The sequence below is a fragment of the Miniopterus schreibersii genome (assembly GCF_964146895.1).
Source record: "Miniopterus schreibersii genome assembly, chromosome: 8".
Taxonomy (NCBI): Eukaryota; Metazoa; Chordata; class Mammalia; order Chiroptera; family Miniopteridae; genus Miniopterus; species Miniopterus schreibersii.
Window position 1 is genome coordinate 8,103,932 of NC_138109.1, and position 26,271 is coordinate 8,130,202.

The 26,271-nt window shown below is 56.8% G+C and overlaps 3 protein-coding genes across 6 annotated transcripts in view; 2 read left to right on the plus strand and 1 right to left on the minus strand.

Annotated features, from left to right (window-relative positions):
• The window catches only part of ESPN (espin), a gene marked incomplete at its 5' end in the record, with an annotated part of 31,182 nt that extends 22,671 nt beyond the window's left edge, over positions 1 to 8,511 (minus strand). For all 4 annotated transcript variants that reach the window (XM_081143761.1, XM_081143760.1, XM_081143758.1 and 1 more), the window contains 2 exons: positions 4,885 to 5,078; positions 8,218 to 8,511. In XM_081143761.1, coding sequence (XP_080999887.1) covers positions 4,885 to 5,078; positions 8,218 to 8,511 — 488 coding nt within the window. The remainder of the gene's footprint in view (positions 1 to 4,884; positions 5,079 to 8,217) is intronic.
• Positions 8,512 to 13,011: 4,500 nt separating this feature from the next.
• HES2 (hes family bHLH transcription factor 2) lies at positions 13,012 to 13,971 on the plus strand (the record flags this gene model as incomplete). Its single annotated transcript, XM_081144303.1, has 4 exons — positions 13,012 to 13,088; positions 13,176 to 13,271; positions 13,533 to 13,632; positions 13,715 to 13,971. Exons 1-4 carry the CDS (start codon positions 13,044 to 13,046, stop codon positions 13,969 to 13,971), a joined length of 498 nt encoding a protein of 165 aa, XP_081000429.1. The 5' UTR covers positions 13,012 to 13,043.
• Positions 13,972 to 25,847: 11,876 nt separating this feature from the next.
• The window catches only part of ACOT7 (acyl-CoA thioesterase 7), a 72,662-nt gene continuing 72,238 nt past the window's right edge, over positions 25,848 to 26,271 (plus strand). The window contains exon 1 of the mRNA XM_081144298.1: positions 25,848 to 25,972. Within this exon, the coding sequence (XP_081000424.1) occupies positions 25,926 to 25,972 (47 nt within the window). The 5' untranslated portion in view covers positions 25,848 to 25,925. The remainder of the gene's footprint in view (positions 25,973 to 26,271) is intronic.

The window sequence follows — 26,271 nt, forward strand, 5'->3', positions numbered from 1 at the left end:
GTTCTAGCTGCCATGCTCCCACACTCATCTTTTCATGCTGACCTCTCTTCTAATTCAGGTCTCAGCTCAACTCTCACCTCCTCAGAGAGGCCTTCCGTGACCCCCTCGATCTAAAGAACACCCCCATCACTTCCTCCCAAACGACCCCATTTCACGTTCTAGCACTTGCGAATCATCTTATGCACTTATTTCTTTCATTTCAGGGACATATCACAAGGCTGCGGGCATATGCCAGGATGGGCAGAGCGGCGAAGACAGCAGGGGCCGGCCCTCTCAGAGCCCAGCTCCACGGGGACTGACAGACTGCAAAGCACCACACACGAGCAAGTAAGCAAGAACTTTTCTGAATGTAGCATGTATCCCCAATCTGTCTCCTTGTTTGTCCCCTACAAGTCAACTCTGTGAGGCCTTGAGGGCTTGCTACATCAGGGCTGGGCACTCAGGATACCCTCAGTTGCTCCTTGTTGAATGAATGAATGTGGGAGGGAGATGGGCAGCCAGGCCAGGAACTCTGCGATTCCTTCTCACACGTAGCCTCAGCTGCTACAGCAGATTAGGTCCATTTGCCAGATGGGCCAAGCGAGGCCCAGGAGGGAGCTCTGTCTGAGATCACGTGCAGTGAGCTGCAGGCAGGGCCAGACAACATCTGGGATTCCAGACTCCTTATTCATTCAATAAAAATTTACTAGTGTCAGGCAGTGGGCACACAGGATGGGGAAGACGAGGTCTGCTCTCATTAGTTGGGGAGACAGACTGTAGAGACACACAGAGATGCCCAAGTGTAATGCCAGGTAATGTAAGGGTGCAGGGGGAAATGAGGCAGGAAGATGAGGGGTGAGTGTGTGTTGTGGGGCGCGTTACAATTTGAAGGAGCTCAGGGTGGGCTGTACTGAGAGGGGAGTAGGGCAGAGACCTGAGGGAGGGAGGGGCTCTGTGGGGAAGAGTTCCAAGTGGAGGGAACAGCCAGTGCGAAGGCCAGAGGACACTGGCCTGTTGGAGCAGAGTGGGCAATGGGAAAGCAGCTGGAGGTGAGGGAGGTGGACCAGAGCGACCAGGGCCTCTATAAGGAAGTGGCTTCCCTGTCAGTTATAGGGAGGCTGTGGCTGGTTCACAAAGGCTGGCTGAGCTGGACAGGAAGAGGGCAAGGGCCAGGGCAGGGAGAGCCATCGGGGCAGCTGTGACCTGACAGGCTTGACCAGGAGTTGCTGGTGGAGGTCGAGGCTGTCCCCACCGAAAGGGGCTTCCCCCTACTCCTCCTTTCTTAGAGACTCTACTGGGGTCAGGGTCCCCAGTGTGGACATGCCAGCTCAGGCTCTGCCCTGCTGCTCAGGTGACCTCAGCAAACACCCAGGGTAGACCTGGGGGGTGGTAATGGAGAATAAATGAGCCCTCACTGCCTGTGGCAGAAACAGATGCTCAGCAGGGAATGGGAAGACCCAGGCCCAGGCGGGGCCTCTAGCCTTCTAAGGGGGAGCTGAGTCATAGTCCCTGGGGCTCCCTAAGGGGTGAGCATCTCGGCTTCCTGCTTAACGTGGGGGGCTGGCTGAAACCCTCCAGCTGGGCTATGGAAGCAGCCAGGCTCCATGAAGCTTTGTACTAAGAAGGAAAACCAGGATCCCAGCAAACTTGAAAGGCCCTGAGGGATCAGGACCTGAATGAGAGTGGGGGACAGACCCGGAGAGGGGCTGTGGTGTGACCAAGGCCACAAAGTGAACCGGTGGGACCTCAGCAGGTCAGCTGGCCTCTCTGAGACACCCTTTCTGTATCTGTCAGCTCTGTGAAGCAGGGACATTTGTTTGGTTCGCCGATATGTTCCTGGCACTTAGAAGATTGCCTAGCACATTAGTGCCTAGCACAATGAGTCAGTCTGTAAAATGGGCTGATTATAGAGCTATTGCCTAGGGTAGCTATAAGGCTCAGACTACTCCTGGTGCCAGGCTCCTAGTAGACGCTCAGCAGGTAGGAGGGGTTCTGAGTTTATCCTTACTCCTGGCCAGGGCACTTTCTAATCTCTGGGGCAAGGGAGGCCTTGGGCAAAGAAGGCATTTGCCAGGAGCTGGAGTTGAATGGTTTTCCAGATGTCTATGGCTGGTAGAAAATGAGGCCTCAAGGGAAGGAACTGCCCAGAGCCCACCACCTCCTCCCCAGCCTTGAAATTCAGGCCAGGGGTCCTGGCTGAGCAGGGGTTTTCCTCCAGCTTCAGAGCAAGTATGAGGTGGTTCCTGGTCCCCAGGACCCTTCCAGCAGGGTGGTGAGGAGCTCTGAGGGCTACCTGATGGTTCCCCTCCACCATACACTTGTGCTTCTAGCCAGAAGGGATGACCCTCCCAACCCAGGGCCCAAAACAACCCCAGCCAACTCCTGTCAGCCTCTGTGCCTCCAGTCTAGGGGCCTTCTTTCTGCAGAAGGCTCAAAGGGAGGATCCCCCAGGGCGGCAGACCCCAAGATCACTGTGGCAACTCCTTGGCCTCTGGGAAGATTTGCCCAATGGACTGGGATAGACTGGAGGAGGGGTGGGTGGGTGCAGGGTGTTCCTGTGGTCTCAAATCCTTTCTGACACCCCAAAATGCAGCCTGGCATTAGCGGAGCCCTCCCCTGAGCCGCCCAGCCTTCCTGCTCCTTTGCAGCTTGTCATTGCCATGGCCCAAGGCCACCACAGCCTCCCTGGGTGGGATCGAGTTTCCCACTGGTAGGGCTGGGAACCCTTCCTCCCTCATGCTCCCGCCAGGGAGAGCTGAGCCCTTGTGAATAATTCACAGGCTTCACAGCAGCCCGAAGGCTCACGAGAGGCTGCAGCCTCTGGAGCCAGGCTGCCTGGGTCCCCTGATTGTGCCCTGCGGCCTAGGGCAGTCAAAGCCTCACCCCTCCCCAGCTCCCTGCCCTGGGGTCCCCAGGCATGGAGAGCAAGAGCCTCCATCCCCAAAGTAGGCAGCTAGGTGGGCACTGGTCCACACCTCCCCTACTGGCAATGTCCTTCCTCCCCCCTAATTCCCAGCCACCCCTCCTGCCTGAGCCTAGTCTGGCAACCACACAAAAGCACCTCCTTATCAGCCAGGACACACACCGCTGAGGGTGCAGGAGTAGAGGCTGGGTCCTCTATTTCTGAGATTCATGGTGGCCTCTGGGGGGCTGGCAGCTCATCAGTCCAGGCCATCTGGCCAGAGTAGGCACCAGCCCAATCACAGCCAGCACCTGGCAGGGCCTGGGAGGGGTCAAGGTCCCCAAGGCTGCAGCCTGAAAAGCTGTTCCATGGGACCTCCAGAGCCTTCCCCAGGCTTCTAGATGAGGAGGGGCTCAGGGGCCAGCCCAGGGCTTCCCACCACCCTTTCCACCCCAGTTCCTCATCAGCACTTCTAAGAGTGGGTTAGAAGCCCCCCAGTTCACACTGTTTGGGCTAAGCTGGCATCACCACCAGCCTGGCTTTTGGGGCCCATTATATGTGAGGGGGGAGGCTGGCAGGTATGAGATGGTGGCCATAGGCCATCCCTCCCCTTTCAGGACCTCTGTGTCCCCTGCATTAAACTAGGGGAAGGGACAGAAGCATCAGAGTGATTCTGTCCCTCGGGGGTGGGGGGCATATCACAGGTGCTGCTCCCCAGCCCCCCCAACCTGAGTCTGAGCCTGGGACTCAGGCCCCCCAGGGGCACTGATGGTGCCAAGTTGGGAGCCTGTTCTCGAGAGTCTCTGGGGCCTCCTACTCTAAATCCCACAGCCTTTGATTTGTCCAAACCCTAGCTTGTCCAGAAGCAGAGAAGTCACATGAAAGTGGTACCAAGTGGCCCTGGCAGGGAAGGCTATGAAGAGAACCCCTGGTCTAGAAGGACACACTCTTGCTTAAGGAGATGACTGCAGCCCAACCTGGGGTCTTAGGGATGCCCTACATCCACACCAATGTGCCTGGGCCCAAGAGGCTGCTGGCTGCAGCCACCCTGCCACAAGGCCATGGGGCCAGGAGGTCTCCTGCCTGCTCCCTGGTGGCCAGTGGCCCTGCGGGCACCCTCAGGAGCGAAGGCAGTATGTGGAAACTCACCTGCTGGCTGCTCTCCTTAGGCTGGCTCCTCCGAGGCCACTTATGTCCTAGGCACCCACTTGGACTGACAAAGGTCAGTGGTCAAAGCCCCCATCTGTCAGGTCCCAGGGGCCACTGGTGCCCCACTCCCTCAGACAGTATATGGGCAGCTGTCCCCCAGGACTCCTGTTTTCCCCCAGCTGCACCTACCTCCTGGCTCCCTTCCTCCCCCAAGATCCCCCCCAACTCTCCTGCTGTGCACTGAGCCCCATCCATTCTTCCACATGCCCCACTCCACCCTGGAGAGCCCCCAGCCCACTGCTCAGCTGCTTTCTCAGCCCAGCCACTCAGGCTGAGGGTCCCTGGGGGTTTGAGAGCCCCACAGCCTTGGTAGTGGGAATGGGCTGAGGGGCCACAGGAAATGATAAGCTGCTCTGTGGACGGCCTGGTGAGGGGGCTGTGGGGCTAGAGGTGGGGGTCTGGGCGGGCAGCCCTCTCCCTCCACTTCTGAGTAGTTGCCATGGCTCCTCCATTGCCTTCCCGACCAAGGGTCTAAGAGATGCTCTCTTCTCCTTTCCTCACCCCCCATTTAGAACAGCCTTGCAAACGGGTACAGGCTGGAGCTCAAGGGAGCCCACTGCTGCAGGCCGGTAAGCATCCTGGTGGGGAGCAAGTGATTTGGGGCCGGGTGCCCAGTGCTCGCAGGCTCTGGGGCAAGTGGCAGTGAGCCTACCAGGAGGGGAGAAATCTCAGCTTGGGTAGGAGCTGCGTCTGGCCTGACCCTCTGGCCCCAGGAGTGGTCACTCCCCAGGACTGCTGGAGGGGATGGCAAACGTCAAGCATGCCCAGAGCCCCCCTTGGAAGGGTGTCCTTACTCAGGGTAGTGCCCGATGAGAAGCCTCAGGGAGGGGAAGTCTCCTTTGGCGGCAGCGTAGTGGATAGGCAGGGCGCCCGTGTCTGTGGCTACGGTGGGATCCCCACCGCCGTGACGCAGCAGCCAGTCCACCACCTCAGGGTGGCCGAAGCGGGCAGCCAGATGCAGGACTGTGGCACCAGAATTGTCTTTGTCCTGTGGAAGGAGAGCCTGTTAGTTCTAAAGTCTTGTCCTGGCCCCACCTCTGCCTCAGGCCACTTCCTGCATCCCACCAGCCATGGGGGCAGCTCTGTCCTCGGGCACCTAACTGGTCACTTTGAACTTCAGTCCATAAGTGACACCACCAAGCTATCCATAGTGAGCTTCCTGATAGCTGCTGGTCATGACTAAAAGGCCAGTAAAAGGAGGCTTTCAGGATGTGGCACCCTATTGTCCCAATAGGAGCTCCAGCGTCTGGCCAAGACCGTGCCTGACAACCAAGTGCTCAGGGGACGCCTGAATGATCAGGTGAGAGTTGCTGGGCCGGGAAGGGCAGGCTGTTGGGGCTGCACCAGGTTGGCATTAGAATTATGGGGGCACCCTCTGCATCCAACCCTTGCCCCCTCCCTGGGCTTCTCCCCAGGTGTCACATGGACAGGGGTCTCCAGATTGGTGCACCTCCAACAACCTGTGCCCCGTCTGGAAAACAGGCTGCTTTCTTGCCCTGTGGGGCAGTGGGCAGGGCCTGGGCAGTCAGCAAATGGTGGCAGACCCCTTCCCAGGCACCCCAGAGGGAGTGGGGCAGTGGTCAGAAATGCTGAGTGTCACAGGTGTGTGTGTCTTCTGTGGGAGGAGTTGGCGAGTGCTGCTTATGTGACCTGGGTGAGGAGGACAATCACCGAGAACCCAGAAGTCTGGACTCAGAGGCTGGCTGCCAGTTTGGGAGAGTGGGCTTGGGTTCTAGAACAAAACGAGCTCCCAGTGCCGAGCACGTGGGACGACGGAGGTGAGCAGGGAGCTGGGCCAGGGCAGTAGTGAGAGGTGGGCACGGTTTACTAGATCAGGGAAGTGAAGGCCCTCTGCCTAAAGAGGGCACTATGGAGACAGGTGTGGCTGAGGCTCCTGTAAGAAAAGTGCAAGGAAAGAGGGGGTGAAGGGACAGAGCCCAGGCCATGACTGGAAAGTCATAAAGGCTGTGGGGGCAGGTGGCAAGCGGACTGGCTGTGAGCCGGGAAGGACGCAGGGAGCACAGAGTAAGGCAGAGAAAGGCAGAGAGTAAACAGCCCAGGAAGCAGAGGATGACACTGAGACCCCTCTGCGCGCTGGAAGGCCCAGGTGGGACCAGAAGTCTCATTCAGTCTGTCCTCAGAGCCCAGGGAACAGGGCTGGCTAGAGGTGACCCAGACAGGACCATGGTGAAGTATGCCTTGAGTCCAGCTCTTTTTTTAAAAAAATATATCTTTATTGATTTCAGAGAGAGGAAGGGAGAGGGAGAGAGAAAGAGAGAAACATCAATGATGAGAGAGTCATTGATCGGCTGCCTCCTGCATGCCCTTGACTGGGGATCTAGCCCACAACCTGGGCATGTGCCCTGACTGGGAATCGAACCCCGATCCCTGGATCCTAGGTCAACACTCAACTGCTGAGCCACGCCCGCTGAGCTTGAGTCCAGCTCTTGAGAAAAGCCCTCAATTCCCCCTGGCCTTGGGGGTTAAGGGGAGGTCTGAAACCCCAGGGGGCCTCTGGGTGGGGAGGCAGTAAGAAGAGGACCCCAGGCCTATAAGCTCTGTCCTGTCCTTGAAGTTTCGGAGCCTCGTGTGCTGTGGCCTACACCCTAAATCTGCTTATCTCTCCAGGCTGAGCAGGGCCAGGGCCGAGGTGATTCCCCCCCCCACTTCCTCCCTCAGCACCAAGCCTGCTTGGGCTTGAGGGCGGGACACTTGATAAGCTAGGAACAAGGCCACCTGCTCTTCCACCTCCTCTGCAGTGGCTCGGGAGGCTTCCGGCCAAGGCTGGACACTGCTTAGGGAGGCATGCCACCTCCCAAAAGAGTGGGCATGGACCATGTGCCAGGAACTCTGATAACAGAGCTGGGAGATAAGGGGCCAGGCCATCTCCCAGCAAGGGTGGAATGTAGGGAGGGGGGCACTGCCATCCTGAGGGCAAAAGGGGGGGCAGTGGTCCAGCCATCCTTAGGGCACAGGCAGCCAGCTCAGCTGTTTTTGCCTCTTCTTCCACATCCAGTGAATCCAGTGGTCTTGGTAAAAGGTCTGGTTCTTCCCTCCACTGGCTTTCCCCAATGACCAGAATATCTTCCAAATTCCTAACTCCAGCTTATGAGACCCTCCAGGACCTGGCCCTGGTGGCTTCTCCCACCTTCGCTCTACTCCAAACACTTGCCTTCCTGCTGCTCCAGCAGGGCCAGGATGTGTCTGCCTCAGAGCTCTGCACTTGTTGTTCCTGTGCACACAACTGTCTGATCTTCACCTGGCCACCGCCTTCTCATCAGCCAGGACTCCCCTTGGAGGCCCTCCTCAGAGGGGCCTTCCTTGGCCACCTCGCCCAAGTAGCTCCCTGATGCTCCCCATTGGGTGGCCCAGCAGTACCTGATGGTACTTGATTTACTTTTTAGCCTGTGGGTTTGCTGTCTGCTGCCCCGATGGACTGGCAGCTCCAGGAGGGCAGGAGTGCTCCTGAGTCCCCAGGCCTAGAACCTGTTGGGTGCTCTAATGCCAGCAGGAGAGCTACACATGAGGGCCCAAGCTGCCTCTTCCTCCAGCTCAGAAGGAACCAGGCTTGCACCAGCCTGGGGACCACGGAGACCAGGTGGAATCTCAGGGCAGGAAGAGTCGGGCTAGGCTGGAGAACCCATTTGGAGCTGGGAGGCCAGAAGGGGCTGATGTCAGCTCAGCTCCTGGGGAGTTCCCCATTTACCGGGCCCACTACCCTTTCCTTAGCCTTGGGGGCACCTGCATCTCAGCCTGGGATGGGCTGTAAGGCTTCTGATTCTGTTCAGGCCCTTAGTGCCCCCCCCCATTCACCTCCAGGACTCCCCGGATCAGTGCTTTGCCCCCACTCCCAGTGTAAATACTAGTCTAGTTGAGCCCCATGCCCTCTGGTTCCCCGTCACCCGGGTGATCGGCCAGGAAGCACACAAGACTTGATGGGGCATCTGCCCAGGTACTTACTCTAAACCCAGGAACCACCTCGCCCCAAGCGCCTCTGGAAGGACCTCTGAAGTGGATTCAGTTGGGAGGTACCAACCCCACCCACCCTTGAGCCTCGAGGGGCTCCAGGCCACAACTGTCTCTTGGGGAGGAAGCCCCCGGGCAGCCACGGCGCAGTGAGGACCCACCTGCACTCTGCAGCCGCCCTGCGAAAGCAGCCACTGCAGGCAGGCGAGGTGGCCGGTGGCAGCAGCATCGTGGGCCGGAGTGGCGCCGTTCCGCGCACGGGCCTGGGCGGGCAGGGCGGCCTCCTCCACCAGGAAGCGCAGGCAGTGCAGCTTGCCGGCTCGGGCCGCGTGGTGCACCGGCAGCGCGTCCAGGGGGTCGCGCAGCGAGGGCCCCAGCTGGCCGGCGGCGTGCAGGGACTTCAGCACGTCCAGCTCGCCCTGCCGCGCCGCCTGCAGCGCCCGCTCCAGGGCCATGGTGCCGCCCGCAGCGCCGCGCCCCCGCTCAGCGCGCCGCCCCGGGCGCCATGCACCTGTCCTCGAGCACCGGGAGGGTCCGCGGCGCGGCCGTCGGGGCCCAGCGGGCTGGGGGGCGGAGCGGCTGCGGGCCGGGCCTCTGCTCCGCGCCGCCTCGTTGCTCCGCTCGCCTCCGCCGCGCTCTGTGCCCCGGCGCCCCCGGCGCCCGGCTTAAGCCTCAGGCCCGCCCCCTCGCGCCGCCTCCGTCCCGCCCAGCCCGCCCTGCGCACCGCCCTGCAGGCTGGAGGGCCCGCGCCGAGGGGACGGGCCGCCAGGGACTTTACACCCAAAGGCCCACCTGAGGAAGTGTCCTGGACAGGGTTGTGAGTGGTAAAAGGGCTGTTTCAGGCCGGGAGCCTGCAAAGGCAGAGGCCCAAGGGAGAAGCAGGCCTAAGCCTCCTGGGCTCTGGGTCTAGGTTCCTGTGGGTGCAACTGGTGCTGGGCCCTCAGCCCTCCTGAGCCCCACCAGACCCCAAGAACTGCTCTCAGAGCCTCCAGCAGGGAGGGAGGGAGAGAAGGAGGAATGGACAGGAATGCTTGGTGTGGCCAGGTTTTTGGATCTAGAAGGTTGGGTTCAGGGAGCACTCAGAGCTGCTGTCTGGGATGGAGTTAACCGTGAGCTTGAGGGCCTGGGGTTGCCAAATAGAGAGAAGGGACAGCAGGGATGCACGGGCTGAAGGCAGTGCACCAGAGCAAGCACCAGGAAAGTGAGGCCAGGACCCCTCACAGAGGGTGTAGCAATGCTCCAGGGGGGAGCAGGCCAGGAGAGCACACATGGGCGGAACCACCCAGCCTGCATGGCCAGAAGCCCTTCCTGGGAGCTGCAGGGAGGCACAGCCAGCTGGACACAAGAAGAGCTGCCAGAAGGTGGGGGCTGCGTAGCAGTGGGAGTGTAGTTAGCACATTCTGTGACTTTGAAACAGTCTGTGTCCTGCCTCATTGGAGCCCCAAGGGGGCCTGGCCCTGGGCTATTTCACCCAGCACCTAGCCAGCCAGGACAGGGCAGTGCTCTGAAATGTAGAATGAAGCTGCTTCGGGGAATAGTGGGAGTCCTAGCGTGGGATTCTGTGGTTGCCTTCATACCATTCCCTGGGGCCGCCACCTGTTGGCGCTGTGTGTGATGAGCTTCGGAGCTCCAAGGAGCCCTGAACACCAGAGCCACTGTGCCAGTGTCTCTGCCTGGCCAGACTAGCGTTACTTCCTCCATGGGACCTGTGGCCACTTTGGTTTGCGGACAAGGGGAGAGTGGAGTCTTATCCTGGCAACATCTGTGCTTTGTCTGGTTCTTGATGCCCACTGGAGCTGTCCATCTCCAGCCCATCCAGCGGCAGGCCTGAGAGTGGCAGGGGTGCTTCGGGGACAAAGAGCTGAAATGGCTTGTCTTGGATGCCCCTCCTGTGCCTCCTCTATGATTAAAGTCATGTCCTGCAATTCATGTCCTACACTCTCAAGGTCGTTCCCTGGCCCTGGCCACCTTCATCTATCACATGGTTTTGTCATTTTGGGAGCCAGGTCCAGGTGAGGAGCTGCTGCTATGGTGTTTGGCAAAGCAAGACGCTCCTGAACCTTTCCCCCTCCAAGAGGGACGTCTCCATAAAAGTCATGTGTGTGCACCCACCCTTGCTGATCATCTTCTTAGACTCCTTTAGGGACACCACTCAGACTTGGACTGAGGTCCAGAACCTCTCTGTCCTCTCTGGGCTCCCACGGGTCCACCGGGTCCTCCCCAGCAGCCCTAGGGGAGCCCACACCAGCAAGATCACATTTATGGGAGTCCTGACATTACCAGGCACTGTGCCAATCTGCACTTGCACATTTACTCCCCACAGGGGTGCTATGAGACAGGTACGACCACTATTCCAATTTTATAGCTGGAGAAACTGAGGCACGGGGAGGTTTGTTCGTTTTGTTTTCTTAACCGTGTCTTGCCTGAGGTGACACACACGGGAAGGGGCAAAGCTCACTCTGGCCGGTGCTGCTGGGCCCTTCTCCTCTCTGCACCTGATGTTCCCTCTGCCTAACCCATCCCCACTGCTTCCACTCTCTGGATGTCTGCTTAGGGACTCCCCCCAGGAGGCCTCCTCTCATTCCACTGCTAGGCTCAGGCCACCCAATAGTCCTGTGGAAAATGACTGTTCAGACCTCTTCCTGAACCCAAGGGCAAGGACCAGGGGTGGAGTGTGTCCCAATTATACCCTAGGTGGCCCCAACTTCCCTAAAGCCTGAACCTGCACACCCTGCACATTCGGTTGACTCACCTTAACTAAGTTCCCCAGATTATAAATGACTCCTTCCTCCAGATAACCAGCAACCCCCCCCCCCCCCCAGGATCCTTTGGTGGAAAGCAACGGTGTGTTACCTGGTCACAGTCCTTCACAGCAATGGGAGAATGGAGGAGAGACTAAAAAATATGGGGTAACTGGCCCTGAAAACGGAGTTTGCTCTCTCCCACAGGTCTTCAAATGGTGGTCCACAGGCATGGAGGGTGGGTTCTAGGAGGAACCTTCCTCCCCAGCCCCTTCCCCCAGGAGTGAGAATCATGGACTCCCAGCAAGGATGTAGAGGTTGGTGCCGGGTGGGCTTGTGGGCACAGAACTGAGTGAGCCAGTGTGGCTGGAGTGGGGTGGGGTAACATGGGACATCAGCAAGTGATCCACAAAGTCCTTTTCTGAGCCCTTATAGGTACCTGGGCTCAAAAATGCAAGAGGGACAGGGGTTCAGGCACCCCCAGGCCCTGCCAGGTCAAATGTATTGAATGATTTATTCTCATAACTAGGACTGTTGTGGCCGTTAATGGAGGCGAGGGCCAAAAACACTTGGCCCTGCACTTGGCATGCAGCATGTGCTCCATCAATGGTGGCCAGTTGGCCCTTTTTGTGCCAGACAGGTACTGGTGGCCCAAGCTCCCTCTCACCCAGGCTGCTTGGAGCCCCTTTCTGACAGGCACGCTGGTCTTCTCGGGCCTTGTGGGGGGAGCACGAGGCAGGAGGACCTGGGGAGAGCATCTGGGATGGGGCTGGAGAGAGGGCTTGGCAGCGGGGGTGGGGACACGTCCAGCACCCGGGACAGCGCTTGTTTTGGCTCCGCCCCGGGGCGCGTCGTCCAGGCCTGCCTAGGCGGGTCCACCCTCACCCGCCCTTGGGTCGGCCAGGTGGTAAACAGTCAAAGTGTGCCGGGGGTGGGGGGTGGTGGTGGGGGGGGGGTGGCCGTTGCCCTGCCAGCCGGTTCGGGGAGGGCGGCCCCGAGCAGATGGGCGGGGGACGCCCAGCGAGTTTACTGCACCAACGGCCACGCGTCAAGGAGGCGGGCCTGGTGGCCGCGGGGGCCAAAACGGGCCGCCTGGAGCCTCCACCCGAGACCTCCCCGCCCTGCGGGTCACGTGTGCGCCCTCGGTCCCGCGGGGAGGAACGGAGCGGGCGCCAGTTGAAATGAAAATGAGCTCTGAGGGCTCTGGGTTGCCGGGTCTTCTCTGGGCTTCAGTTTTTCCATTCAAAGCAGAGGACGGGGCCCGGGACGGCGCGGCTCGGTTGGTTGGAGCCTTGCAAGGCGCATACCTAAATTGTGGGTTCGATCCCGTGCAGGAGGCAACCCATCGTTCTCTCTCTCTCTCTCTCTCTCTCTCTCTCTCTCTCTCTCTCTCTCCCTCCCCTTCCCCTTTTTCTAGAATAAAAATTACACACACACACACACACAACAACAACAACAAGCAAACCCGAGGACGGGGAACCAGCTGCAGAAGGATTCCACGGAGTCCTTAGGGCCCCCGCCAGGCAGTCCACTGACCCGGGCCTAGTCCTGCCTCGGCCAGTGCCCAGGGCATGAGCAAGCTGAGACCTCTCTCCGGGCCTCTCTCCTTTCTGCTCCCACCCTCTGTCCGCAGAGCAACTGGTGGGTCGAGTCCCTCCGGGAAACAGAAACCCGCGTGGGCGCTCCCTAAGTCCTGCCGCCACCGGGTCCCCTGCCCAAACTAGGGCAGGGCTCAGAGGAGGCGCTGAGCCCGAGTGAATGAAGAGGTCGGCTCTGGGCAAGGAGGGATCGCAGCCCGAGCGAGGCGAGGCCTGGCCCCATCCGCGCCCCACCTGCCTGGCGGGTCAGGGCAGCGATGGCTTCGACGGCGCCCCCACACACCCCTGCAGGTGCTCGGGGTGGGGGGCGCTCCGGGCGGGGACCCGGCCGCAGATGGGACGCGACGGGCTGGAGCGAGATCCCTAAGGGCTCTGCCGTCGTCCCCCTCAACTTCCCCCCTCCTCCCCGGGGCAGGAACAAAGGCGGGGCTGGAGGTGGGACCCGCAGGCGCCGGGACTGGGCGGGGCGGGGCGGGGCGGGGGAGGCCGCTTCCTTAAAGCCGGGCTGCGGGCGTGGCGCTTCCCATTGGCGCCCGTGAGACCGCGCACTCAGGCGCCTCCCTTCGGGTCTAGGTCTCCGCTCCGCGCCAGGGCGCTCGCAGGTCTCCCACGCGCCAGGTCCGCCGCGGCGCCGCTTCCCGGTGGAGCATGGGGCTGCCTCGGAGGGCCGGAGACCCGGCGGAGCTTCGTAAGGTAGGAGCCGGGGTCTGGGGACTGGGACTGGGGACTGGGGGCGAAGCCTGTGACCCGCGTAACCGCGGCCTCCGCGCCCGCCCGCAGAGCCTGAAGCCGCTGCTGGAGAAGCGCCGCCGCGCGCGCATCAACGAGAGCCTGAGGCAGCTCAAGGGGCTCATCCTGCCGCTGCTGGGCAGGCAGGTGAGTGCCGGGGGGTCAGGGGTGGGGGCCCTGGGGCGCGAGGCGAGGAGGGCGGGAGGGTCGAAGCGCCTCTGCCCAGGAACTGGCCGGGAGGCTCCACGCGGCGCGCACGACCGAGCCCGAGTGGGTCTAGTCCGGGGAGCCACCCTCCACGCGCCGTGGCCCACGGCATCTTGGCCAGAGCGCGGTGCTCAGGCAGCCCGCTGGAGATCTGTCTTGACTGTCCGTTTCTCTGCCACTCTCTCTGGTGGACTGTCGCAGAGCTCCGGCTACTCGAAGCTGGAGAAAGCGGACATCCTGGAAATGACCGTGCGCTTCCTGCAGGAGCTGCCTCCGTCTTCCTGCCTGGCCGCAGCCCCCAGTAAGTGACCCCACCCCCAGCCCTGCCCCGCACCCCGCGCCCCGCGCCTCGCCCCGCGCCTCACGCGCCTCTCCGTCCGCAGCGCCCTGCGACAGCTACCGCGAGGGCTACCGCGCGTGCCTGGCGCGCGTGAGCCGCGCGCTGCCCGCCTGCCGCGCCCTGGAGCCCGCGCTGGGCGCTCGCCTGCTGGAGCACCTGCGGCGGAGGGCGGCCGGCGCCACCCCCGACGGCGGGCGCGCGGAGGACTCCTGCGGCCCACCCCCGCCCGCCCCGCCCGCGGCCCCGGTGCCCTCACCACCTGCGCCTCCTTGCGGCCCCGGCCTCTGGCGGCCCTGGTAGCCCACTGGCCGGTCCGCGGGCCCCGCTGACTGTCCCTGGGGACTGAGGAAGCTCTTGGTGGCAACTGCTTTTCCCACCCCGAGGGATCAGGCCAGAGCCCCGATGTTTGTGATCTGTGTGGGAGGCGGAAGGCCAGGGGAACTCAGCTGGAAGACATAAGGGTGTCTGGGCTGGAGAAGGGGCAGGTGGCTGCAGGGGAGGCTGAAGCCCCCCACCCTTGCCGGTGGAATTGGCTGTAGGCCTGGGCCAGCCCCAGCTGCCCAGGCAGCCAGCACACCTGTCCTTGCACTGGCGCCAACCCAAGGGCTGGACCAGGAGCTCTTGATGACCTCTGCTCTGACTGGTCACTGCCTTCCCGGCCCTTCTTGGGCCTACCTCCTCTCCAGCTCTGCTTGGGAATCTCTGGGCAGAAAGAAGCAATGACCTGAGGGGCTCTGCAGGCCGGGGAGCCATCACCTCCACTCCTGGGCTCTCCTGTCCAAAGCCTCCAATTACAGAGACTGAGTGCAGCCAGGGCTCTGAGCTGTGAGAGGGGAGGGCTTTGTTAGGTGGACTTGTTTCCCCAAGCATTAATTTAACCTGGTTTGTGGGGCAAGGATGAAGGTGCCCTGTGGCCTGAAGGAGGCCCAGCACAGAGACAGTGCCAACAGGAAGCGAGCATGGCCCATGTCACCGAGCAGCAGAAATTCAAGGGATGACAGACAGCATGTTAAGGACCAGGAAACACCTTTCCTCATTTTCTCTTGCAAACAGCTTCCTGTTGCTCTTCAGATTTGGTTACTAGAACAAGTTTGTCCTTAAGACTTTTCTTTCTTCCCTGTGAAAGTCGGGAGAGCCTTCGAAGACTCCGGGAGGGGCCTGAGGATCCCAGGAGTGGGCGCCCAAGACAAGGCAGGAGCCCCACTGTCAGTCGTAGTCCCACCATTTCATGAGGATTCACTGAGCATCTCTGAGAAGGTGGGAGTCCTTCCCCCAGTGCCTAGTCCAACAGCCTGCGCTAGGGACCAGGGCACTAGGGGCAAGAGGAGTTGATGGGTGGGGGGAGGGTGTCACTGAACCCATGATGACATCAGCACTGATTTGGATGGCACGACGTGGGAAGCTGTGGGTGTTATTGAAGAAGCCACTGCTAAGACAACAGGGTGAGCCCTCAGCAAGGTATTCTGTCCTACCCCCCTCTGTGGACCCAGCTGGCTGGACTGTAAGCTCCTGGAGGGCAGGGCTAGGGCTGAATGCACCTCTGTCCCCAAGGCACTGGGCACACAGTGGGTGCTCAATAAACATGGTGGGCTAACGAACAGGTGATGTGACCAGACCATGATGTACTGAACCCTGGACAGCCTTGCCTTTGCCTCAACTCCCACTCCAGGGCCCCTAATATCACTTTGACTATCTGCTCCACCTGGCCTGTGCTCCCAGAAGGACAAAAGTGGGGGAGGGTATGGAGAGCAGGGAAAGCAGTGTCTGCTGAGCTGCCAGGAGCGAGGAGAGGAGGCGCAGGCAACCCACAGGCCCACACCCACCATGTGAGTTGGAGTTTCCTCCCGGAAACATCCAGCATACACTGGACTGGCTCCTGTCCCTCTAAGTAAGAACTTTCTATACAGGTTTAAACTCTGTAAGAACTGACCATCCAGAGGCCCCTCTCCTCCTTCCAGCTGTATCTGCCACTTTCTTGCTTCTGAGCCCCGCCTGGGTCCCCAGCTCTGTGACTCTCACTGACCTGACCTCAACCAAGGTATAAAGCAAGCAGTCAGGGAGGAGGTGTGTAGATAGGCCAGTGACTCACAGGGTCAGGCGTTCCGGGGCACCTGAGCTGGGCAGCCAGCCAGCCCTGGCAGGAAGCTGAGGTAGGTCCAGACGGGTGAGGTTCTGGACCGGAGATGAGAAGCCAGCTTCCCAGCAGGGATATGCAAGAGCTGCCCAGAGGGCCTCGGCTAGCACTCAGACTGGGCTTGTGAAATAGGAAAGTCAGCACCCTCCTCCACGGGCACCTGCCCACACCTACCCTTTCCTGGCAGCTCCCCTGGCATTCCCAGAGCTCTGTCTGATACCGAAGGTGAGCACAGGGCCGTTGGGGCTTTTTCTGTGTGGGAGGGAGGCTACCTCACTCAGGAGGATTTCATGATACTTAACGAGGCCCACATGGTACCCAATGGCCAGTTCTTGGGATGCCCCTTCTGCCACGGTCCCATGACTGGCTGTGTCTGATTATCACACTTGGTTGGAGGAAAAGGCCCCATGTTCCTTATAAATCAGTGGGTGAAGTGTACCAGTGACCCATGGACAACCAGAGCACTGAGCTGTCTGGGAGACTCGGGCTGGAGCCAGGCGCCACCCATCCCCCTGGCATCAGTTAATTCGGAGAGGGCAAATGTTTCCATGATCAAGGATAAAGAGCAGTTGCCAAGGAGACCTCCTCTAGTCAATATTTACAAGTTGCTCTGCTCTGCCCACTGGTTTATCTGGAATAAGAGCAGAATGACCTAGGTTTGGGAAAACCCGGGCTTTGCAGAACCCTCCCCACCGTGCTTTGAGGTGACTGAAGCCGGTGGCAGGATAGAGGTGCCCTTCTCCATCATGTGCAGTCACCTCCTATTCTGAACATCAAGGCCAGATTTACTTTTTAAAAACATGCCAGGTGCCTGGCTAGCATGGCTCAGTGGCTGAGTGTCCCTATGAACCAGGTGGTCACAGCTGGATTCCGGGCCAGGGCACAGGCCCAAGTTTTAGGCTCTGTCCCCAGTAGGGGACCTATAGGAGGCAGCCAATCGGTGACTCTCATCATTGATGTTTGTCTCTTTCCCTCTCCCTCTCTCTGAAATCAATATATATATATATATATATATATATATATATATATATATACACACATATATATATGTATGTATGTATGTATGTGTATATATATACATATATTTTAAAAACACACATACCAGGTTGTTCTAGCCAGTCCAGTGGTATTATTTCCTTGGCTCTACTACTTGTCTGTGCCCCTTACCAGTGTGGCCCTGTCTCTGGGGTGCTGAGTGTGTGAGCCCCTGTGTGGATGTCCCTGTGCAGCCAGGTGGCTGCCCTGCAGAGAACTGCCCAGGCATGTAAAGTGGGAAAGGCAACCACCTACTGTGGGTTCCCAGTGAGCAGCTGGTTTCGCCTGGAGTTTTGAGAGGCCCTGGAAAAGCCCCAGGTGCTTAAAGCAGCCATAATAAAGCTTTGAAAGGTTTCAGGAGCGTGAGAAAGGCACCAGGGCCACACCCTACATGTAGGTGTGGTGTCTTGTTACCCGAGATCCATTTGGGGGCAGCAGGGAGCATGGCCCAGATGGCTGTTGGCAGGACCCCACTTGTGAATGAGGGGTTCCCTGGCCTGGCAGCCAAGGAGGGAGACTTCAAGCTGAATATGTACCCCCTGCTGGTTCTGTCTTGGTGTTCAGTATGTTAAAAACCTAAGGGAGCCCAGGACAAAGTCTTTAAAGAACAAGGAACCATTCTAGACCTCAGAAATCAGAAGCAGGTCGAGGTTTTGTGGGGACTACTTTTTTTTTGTATGTTTGTTTATTTTTAGGGAGAGAGAGAGAGAGAGAGAGAGAGAGAGAGAGAGAAACATCGATCAGCTGTGCCTGCATGCACTCCAACTGGGAGTCTCACCCGCCACCCTCTGGTGTACCCAAGGATGCTCCAGTTAACCGAGCCACCTGGCTAGGGCCGGGACTACATTTTGAGGCCCTTTATAAGAAACGTAATATAAAATTATGAATACAGACTTAGTATGAAAATGAATACTTACTCAGAACAAAAATGTAAGTCACATCAAACCAAGGCTGTTTGCAGACTGGCATCGCATCCCAGACACACTTATACAGAAATGCTTCTTGGTGACAACCCACCTCCCTCTGCTCCCAGAACATTCTGTGCCTCTATGTCCTTGCTCCGTGAGCAGGCCCCAAACTTAATTTTCATAAGCCTCATGGAAAGCCCACATGCCCAAAATGGACTGAATCTGCTCGAATGACAGCAGATACATGCCTTCCATTCTCTCATCCCTTCATTATGAGCTATATATGAGAAGATAGCTATTTACACAAACATTGTCATCATTGGTGGCATTTCCCCCCCTTTACACCTATCTGGGTAGCTCATGAAATGCAGGTTTCCAGGTCCCACCTCCAGGGGTTCTGATTCCCTGTGTCTGTCAGTAGCCTCACCCCACACTCCTGAGGCCAGGTTAATCTGCTCCAGCAAGGCCCCTGCATCTGGGAACGGTGGGTGCCAGCACTGGCTGGGGAGGGGGAGTCTGTTCAACGGGGACAGAGCTGAACAGACTCCCCGTTTAGCAAGATAAAAAGGGTTCTGGACATGATGGTGGTGATGGTGGCACAAAAATGTGAATGTGCTTAATGCCACTGAACTGTATGCTTAAGAATGGTTAAGATGGTAAACTTCATGTGTATTTTACCACCAAAAATAAGTAAATAAAAAGACACCCTATCTGTAATTGAAGCTACTACGTGCTGCGTGTGCTGCCGGCTGTCCTCCAGGACCCATCTGGTTTTCATAGAACTAGACTATCAATTAAACAAGGGTGTGGCAAAAGGTAAGAGCTCTTTTTCACAGCCGCATAGTATTCCATGGTGTACATGTACCACGGTTTTTAATCCACACATCTACTGATGGGCACTGGGCTGGTTCCAGATCTTAGCTATTATAAATAAGGCTGCTATGAACATAGGGGTGCATATATTCTTTCTGATTGGTGTTTTGGGATTCTTATGATATATTCCCAGAAGTAGGATTGCTGGGTGAAAAGGCATTTCTATTTTTAATTTTTTTGAGGAAAATCCATACTATTTTCCACAGTGGCTATACCCACCTGCATTCCCACCAACAGTGTATAAGGTTCCCAAGAAATGTACTATTTATTTATTTATTTATTTATTTATTTATTTATTTATTTATTCTTATATGTTTTTATTGATTTCAGAGAGAGGAAGGGAGAGAGAGAGAGAGAGATAGAAACATCAATGATGAGTCATTGATCAGTTGCCTCCTGCACCCCCCCCCCACTGGGGATTGAGCCCACAACCCGGGCATGTGCCCTGACTGGGTATTGAACTGCAATCTCCTGGATCATAGGTCGATGCTCAACTGCTGAGCCACCCCAGCTGGGCAAGAAACCCTCTTTAAATATAGAGACAGAAAGTTAAAAAGACAGAAGATGATTGTGGTGGTTAACTTTATGTGTCAACTTGACTGGCCACGGGGTGTCCAGATTAAACATTTCTGGGTGTACCTGTGAGGGTGTTTCCCAGTGAGGTCAGCATTTGAGTTGGTAGACTCAGTAAAGTAGATGTCCCTCCTCAGTGTGGGTGTGGATTTACACCACGGGCTCCCCTGGTCCTCAGGCTTTGGGACTTAGACAGAATCACACCACCAGCCTTCCTGGATCTTCCAGCTTAGGGACTGAAGACCGCAGGACATCTCAGCCTGCATAAACATCATGCCAGCCAGTTCCTCATAATCTCATCATCAGAGAGTCTCTCTATACACACACACACACACACATCCTATTGGTTATGTTTCCCTGGAGAACCCTGATTAATAAAAATATAGGGGGGTACAAAGGGGTGGAATGGGTCATTGGGGAGAAAAAGGGACATCTGTAATATTTTAAACAAAAATAAACACACATACAAAAATATATATATAAATAAAAAATATATAGTATTAACACTAATAAAAAAGCTGTAGTAGCCATATTGATATCAGAGAAATAGATTTCAAACATGAAATACAATCAACAATAAAGTGGGATATCTCCTAATGATAAAAGAGTCACTTCATCAAGAAGACATAAAAATTTTAATTGTGTATGTGCTTAGTAATCGGGCTTCAAAAGAGTCAAAGCAAAAACTGACAACTGAAAGGAACAGTGAAATCCATTATCATAGATGGGATTTCAACACTCCTGTCAGAGGACTTGATAGAACAAGTAGAAAGAGCATCGAGGAGGCTATAGAAGACCTAGCAATACTATCAGAATGCAGGAGACAAATGTGATGGCACAGAAGGGTCAAGGCACTTACCTAAGGCCACACAGCTAGGGAGTGCCTGGAAATGGGGTTCATGGTGTATTGCTCCAGGTCTCTCCCCATTACCAGGTCTGAACCCTCTTCAGGACCTTTGTCACTGATATCAGGTCATCCTGTGCTACTGTACGGATGCAGAAGAAAAGCAGCTGTTTCCCAAGAGATCTGAGCATTTAGATGAACATTGGACGTTTCACCCAAATCTCTGGCCAGGCCAGAGCTTGGTTAGAAAGCAGCCCTTTTTCTGGGAAGCCTACTCATGGGCAGATCCTGCAATGATTAGGATCCCCTTCTGCCGGTGCTCCGACAGCTCACACATTTGTGCGGGGCTCCCCCTTAAGCATCTCTAGCAAATAAGGGCCCTTGGCTCTTGAAACAGCAGTTACTTGATGCATGAAACCACCCTCATTTTTCTCCACGGCTCTTGAGAAACATAATTGTACCCCAGCATTTTATTACCATATGTGTGAGAAAAGTAGAATTATCTGGCCTTGCGTGGCTTCTGTCGTAATGACGAGGTTCTCAGTATAAATTTTGAGCAACATCTAGGGACAGGTGGAACCCGGCTGGGGGTGGAAGGACAGCACCTGCAGGAAGTCACTCAGCCCCTAGGCGGAGCCACATAGCTTCAGGCTCCCAGTCCCCAGGCCTACGCCTGAGCGGAAACCTCAGAGGCCCGATCGGCTTGGCATCTCCCTAACCCACCCGGGCATGGCTATAATCCTCCACGTAAAGTCTCACCTACTGAAAGCCGAAGAGATGATTTCTTAGTGCTTCTTATGGAAAAAGAATCTATGTCTATTGTAAACCAAGGGCGTTTTTTACTCCATATAGGGATCCTGCAATGATCCCTCTTGGCTTGCCCTCTTTCACACGGGTCATTTACTAGCTTTAGGTTTCCTTGGAGTGGTTCATTCTGGGGTCAGAGCCCCAGGGCTTGAGTTTTTTCTCAATTTCTTTTTTTGCTCCTCACACAAAGATATGTTTATTTTACTGATTTTTTTTTTTTTTTTAGGAAGAGAAGGGGGGGGGAGAGAGAGAAACGTCGACTGGTTGCCTCCTGTACAAGCTCCGACGGGTATTGACCTGAAACCTAGATGTTTGCCCAGAACTGGAATCGAACATGAAACCTTTTAGGTTTATGGGACGATGCTCCAACCAATTGAGCCACCCGGCCAGGGCACCAGGGCTTGATTTTAAAGGTGTTTGGAGCGGGTGCAAACGAGATCCATCCTCTAAGCAGCCTCCTTGAGAAGTTTGCAGTCCCTTTGGGAACCGAGGGCTACACTTCGGACTTTACATGTTTCCTGCTGGCAGCATACTAGGTTTTGTCCCTCAGTTCATAAAGTGTCCAGCATCTCTTACGAGGAAAACACAGATCTTCAGTAAAACAGCTAAATCTTATCCACATTAAAAGAAATAGGCTGTGTTAGCAGAGGGGCCAGGTCCCTCCCCTGGCTGTGTCCCATCCCTGATGCCCAGGGGGACAGGGTGGGCCCTGGAGAACTGGCAGTGTCCGCTAGTATGAATCCCTGCTTCAAATAGCTGGAGCCTTCTTCTTGGGCCCTGGGCCCAAGGTGACCCGAACCTCCCTGATGGAGCCAGTTCTGCAGCCACAGGCCCCAGGCAGCTTGGCTTCACCCAGAGCTAATCCTCAAAGCCTTACCTGGCACTGCACTTTCTCTGTGCCAGACGCTGCCCCAAGTGCTAGATAACATCAACTTATTTACTCTTTCCCAAACCCAATGGGGTGAAGACTACTATCTCTCCGTTTCTCCCAATAAGAGAACAAAGCTCAGGTGAGTGGGGGCTAACCTGGCCACACAGCCCAGGAGCAGGGCCTACTGGTAGGGCCAGGCGCCCCTGCTCGCCCTCCTACAGCATGTGCGCGCTCTGCTGGCACCCTCCATCTCAGCTCCTCTGCATGTCAGTCTCAGAAGGTCTCTCGATTCTGGCAGTTGAGCTTCCCCAACGGATGCCTTTAGCGTGACTTTTGGACACAGGCTTGCAGAAGTTCCCTCTGTTTACTCAGAGGCCATGTCCTCCCATGTGAAGGAAGCGACGAGCAGCGACACTTGGTGCTCTGGGCGTACTTCCTGGGAGCCCTTCCCCGGGTCTACAGAGGGCTTGCTGCCTGCCTCTGCTGGCCCCTGGCTTGGGTGTGGGTCAGATGAATGGAGCTCAGGTAAGTGCTGGGCAGTTTCGGGGGCACCATGCCCTGTGCTTGTTAGGCCTCTTTTCTTTCACAGCTAAGTTATAAATTCAACCTTACACAAGAAGCAAGTCTTGAGCTACCTGTTCGGGACCCCTCTTGCTGGCGAGGGCTTTTGTCTCTTCTCTCCTTCAATAAAATTTTGCTTTCCCTTAAAAAAAAAAAATGAAGCCAGTCTTCATTTACAAACTGATACTTATTATGTTTAATGGCGTTAAGTATATTGGAATGCTTGCTGCTCCTCACGCCTTATCTGCCCTACTTCACCGCCCTGGGATTACATTACTGATGAGCAACTCGGGCACTGGGTGGGTAGGTGACTTGCCCAAGGCTGTAAAACTGGTAGGAAAGGTACAATATGAGTGCAGGAACTAAACTGCATCATCCATGCCCACAACCACTAGGATCACACTTCCTTAAAAATATGAAGGTCCCTAATCTCACTTCCCAGATACATTAGTTTTTAAAATTGTGACCTTAAAAGTTGTGACTTTAGCAGATATAAAATGCATAATGCACATACCTGCAGTCGGAAAAAATCATTACAAACCTGTACAGCATCACCCACGTCAAAAGGAAACAATACTCTCTCCTTCGCCCCACCCCGTGGGACTCCCCTGACAATCTTCTCCCTTTCTTTGAGAGGGACCCACTATTTTTTTAAAAATTTGTTGATGTTAGAGAGAGAGGGGAAGAGAGAAAAGGAAAGAGAGAGAGAATCATCAGCTTGTTGTTCCACTTACTTATGCATTCATTGGTTGATTCTAGTATGTGCCTTAACTGGGGATCGAACTGGAAACCTTGGCGTATTGGGGTGATGCTCTAACCAACTGAGCTACCCCACCAGGGCAGGGACCCAATATATATATATTTTTAATGTTTTGTTGTTAATCCTCACCTGGGAATATCTTTTCCATTGGTTTTTAGAGAGAGTGGAAGGGAGGGAGTGGGGAGAGAAAGAGAGAAACATCAATGTGAGAGAGACACATTGATGGTTGCCTCCCACACTCGTCCCCACCGGGGCTGGGGATTAAGCCTGCAGCTGAGGTACATGCCCTTGGCCGGACTCAAACCCGGGACCCTTCGGTGGGCGGGCTGATGCTCTAATCACTGAGCCACACCGGCCAGGGCTATTTTTTTGTTACAATCCTTTCCTTGTTTTTCTCTATAGCTTTACCATTACTTAGGTTTTTCTAACATATAGAAGGACTTGTTTTTAGCAAAACTTTTTTTCAAATCAGAAGAGGAAGTTTATTTAGAAAGTTCCAGAGGTGGTAGAAGTGAGCCAGCTGGGCTGCACAGGCTCAGTAAACAAGGGAGGCAGAAGGGCCCTTGGAGCTTGCGGGGAGGAAAGGCAGAGGTTAAGTGCCCGGGGGAAGAAAGGGAGAATGGAAAAGCACAGATGTGTTCCTGAGATGGAGAGCACACTGTCCTCAGCAAATTTCTCACACAATCTAGTGTTCTCAACTATGGTCACCATGTTCTACATTAGATCCTCAGACCTTGTTGATCTTACAGCCAGAAGTTTGTATGTTTACCAGCTGCTCCCTACTGTCCTCATTCCCCAGTCCTGGCAACCGGTCTCCTGTTTCTCTGTGAGTCTATTTTTAGATTCCACTCACTGAGTTATAAGTGACACATACTGAGTTATGAATTCAAACTTAACACTAATTCAATGGGGTCACATACTATTGTTTCCCCATTTTTTCCCCCCCAATGAGAGAACCCAGGCACAGGCGAATGAAGAGCTAAGCGAAGGCCACACAGGCCTGTGTCCATGCAGCGTCTGTCTTTGTCTTTGTCTTACTTCACTTAGCATGATGCACTCCAGGTCTATCCACGTTGTCACAAACGGCAGGACTTTTTTCCTTCTTGAAGCTGAATAATATTCCATTATATGTGTGATCATCCCTCTGTATCCACAGGGCACTGATTTCAGGAACTCCCTGTGGATACCAGAATCTGTGGATGCTGGAGCTTTAGTCAGTCTTCCGTATCCACGATGGTGGAACCCACAGACACAGGGGGCCAACGGTGTAGCCCACGTCTTCTGGACCCATTCATCTGCTGGCCGACACTTAGGTTGTTTCTCTACCTTGGGCTACTGTGAACAGATGGGATTTAAAGTCATGAGACAGGGTGAGACCCCAAGTCCAAGCACTGCTGCGTCTCTGAAGTCCCAGGAACCAGCAGAGAAGGCTGATCAGAGTGGCCAGAAAAATAGGTGTTTGGTATCTTGGAAGGCAATGGATAAATGCCTCAAAAAGAGCAGCAAGATTAGCCCCATCAGTGTGGCTCAGTGGTTGAGCATCAGGCCTAGGATCCAAGTAAACCCAAGTTCAAGTCCCTGGGTTGCGGGCTCATCCCCAGCAGGGGGCGTGCAGGAGGCAGCCCATAAACGACTTTCATCATTGATGCTTCCATCTCTCTGAAATCAATAAAGATATATTTTGTAAAAAAGAGAAAGGTTACCCCACGCTCAGTGTTCGTGAGAGGTCAAGTGAGATGGCTCCTGACCTGGGCTATTGAATTTAGCAACTTGGAAGGAATTAGTGACCTTGATAACTGAACAGTAGAGACAAGCCCCCGAGAGGAATGGGTGCGGAGGAGAATGGGAGGAGGGGAGAGGCGAGGAGGCAGGGGGTATGTGCAGACAGCTCTGTTCCAGAAGTTTCGCTGAGAGGGAGAGAAACGGCCCAGTAGTTTGAGAAAGTAGAAAAAAACCTAAAATGGGGAGGTGAGAGGCTGTTACGAGGGAGATCATAGAAGCCCATCAGCACTATAATAAAAATAACTCGGTGACGTTTTTGCTGAGGGGCTGGGCCCCCATTTAGATGCTCCCTGGATGGAGGGCAACCTCATTAACTGGCCGTCGCACTCCAGCGGCGAAGCTGGCAGCACCACTTTCTCCCTACAGAATCCAGGGCACAGACACACCCGGCTGCGCCACCCGGGCCGGGCCCCCTCCGGCGCCTGCGGCGGCCGCGCAGACCCAGCCGCGGGCCCCGCTTCTCTCCGGCCCAACCCCGCGGCTCTGCGCGGGGCCCTCGCGGGTCCTGGCTTTCCGCTTTCTGCCCCACGTGCCTCCCCGCAGAACCCACACAGCAGCTTGGTCCGCACGCTCGTTTACGGGAAACCGCCCCCAACTTCCTCTCGGGGTGGATCTTGTTTTATTTATTATCATTTTTTTCCGGGCTGACTTTAGACTGCCAGACCCGGGCACACGCAACTCCCGCTCGCCTTTCGGCCCCGCAATGGCCGCGGGGCCCGGGCGTCCGGCCTCGCCCGCCCAGGGGGGGCGCGCGGCGCAGACCTCTAGACGCCGGATGGGGGCGGCGGGAACGCCGCGCACAAACACGCGCCGCGCAGGGCTGGGCCGGCCCACGCAGCCCCACCCCGCCGGAGCCGCCCAACCGCCGCCGAACCTTCTGGAAGCGACGCCCCGCTGCCAGAACCGGACGCCCGGGAGGCGGGGAGCGAGGGGCGGGCCTGCGCAGGAGGCCGCACCCGATTGGCCGCCGGCGCGAAGGCCCCGCCCCGCGGCCGCCATGGCCCCGCCCCTGCCCCTCCCCCTCCATGGCGTCGCCCCAGCTCATTCATTCCACGCCAGGCCTGCCAGGCACCTGCGCTCTCCTTTAGCACTACGCCGCCCTCAGCATGTCGGTCCCGGCCGCAGAAACCCCGTCCGCCATCCAGATCTGCCGGTAAGAGAGGCGCGCGGCGGCCGGGACGCCGAGGCAGCCCCTCGGGCTGTCCCGCGCCCCTCCCCACTCTCCCCGCCCCCGTCCCGGGCCCACCACCTCCGGCACCCCGCCCGCCCACCCCTCCCACCCCGCGGCCGGGTGTGCCTCGGGTGCGGCAGGGCCGGCGACTTCCCCTCTCGCCTCCCCGCTCGCCTCCCGGCCGGCCTCTGGCGCATCCCGAGGGCGGCGCCGCGGTCACGCAGGCCGTTTGCGCGACGATCGGCGCGGCGCCTTTTCCGGGCTGGGGTCGGCGTGCGCCC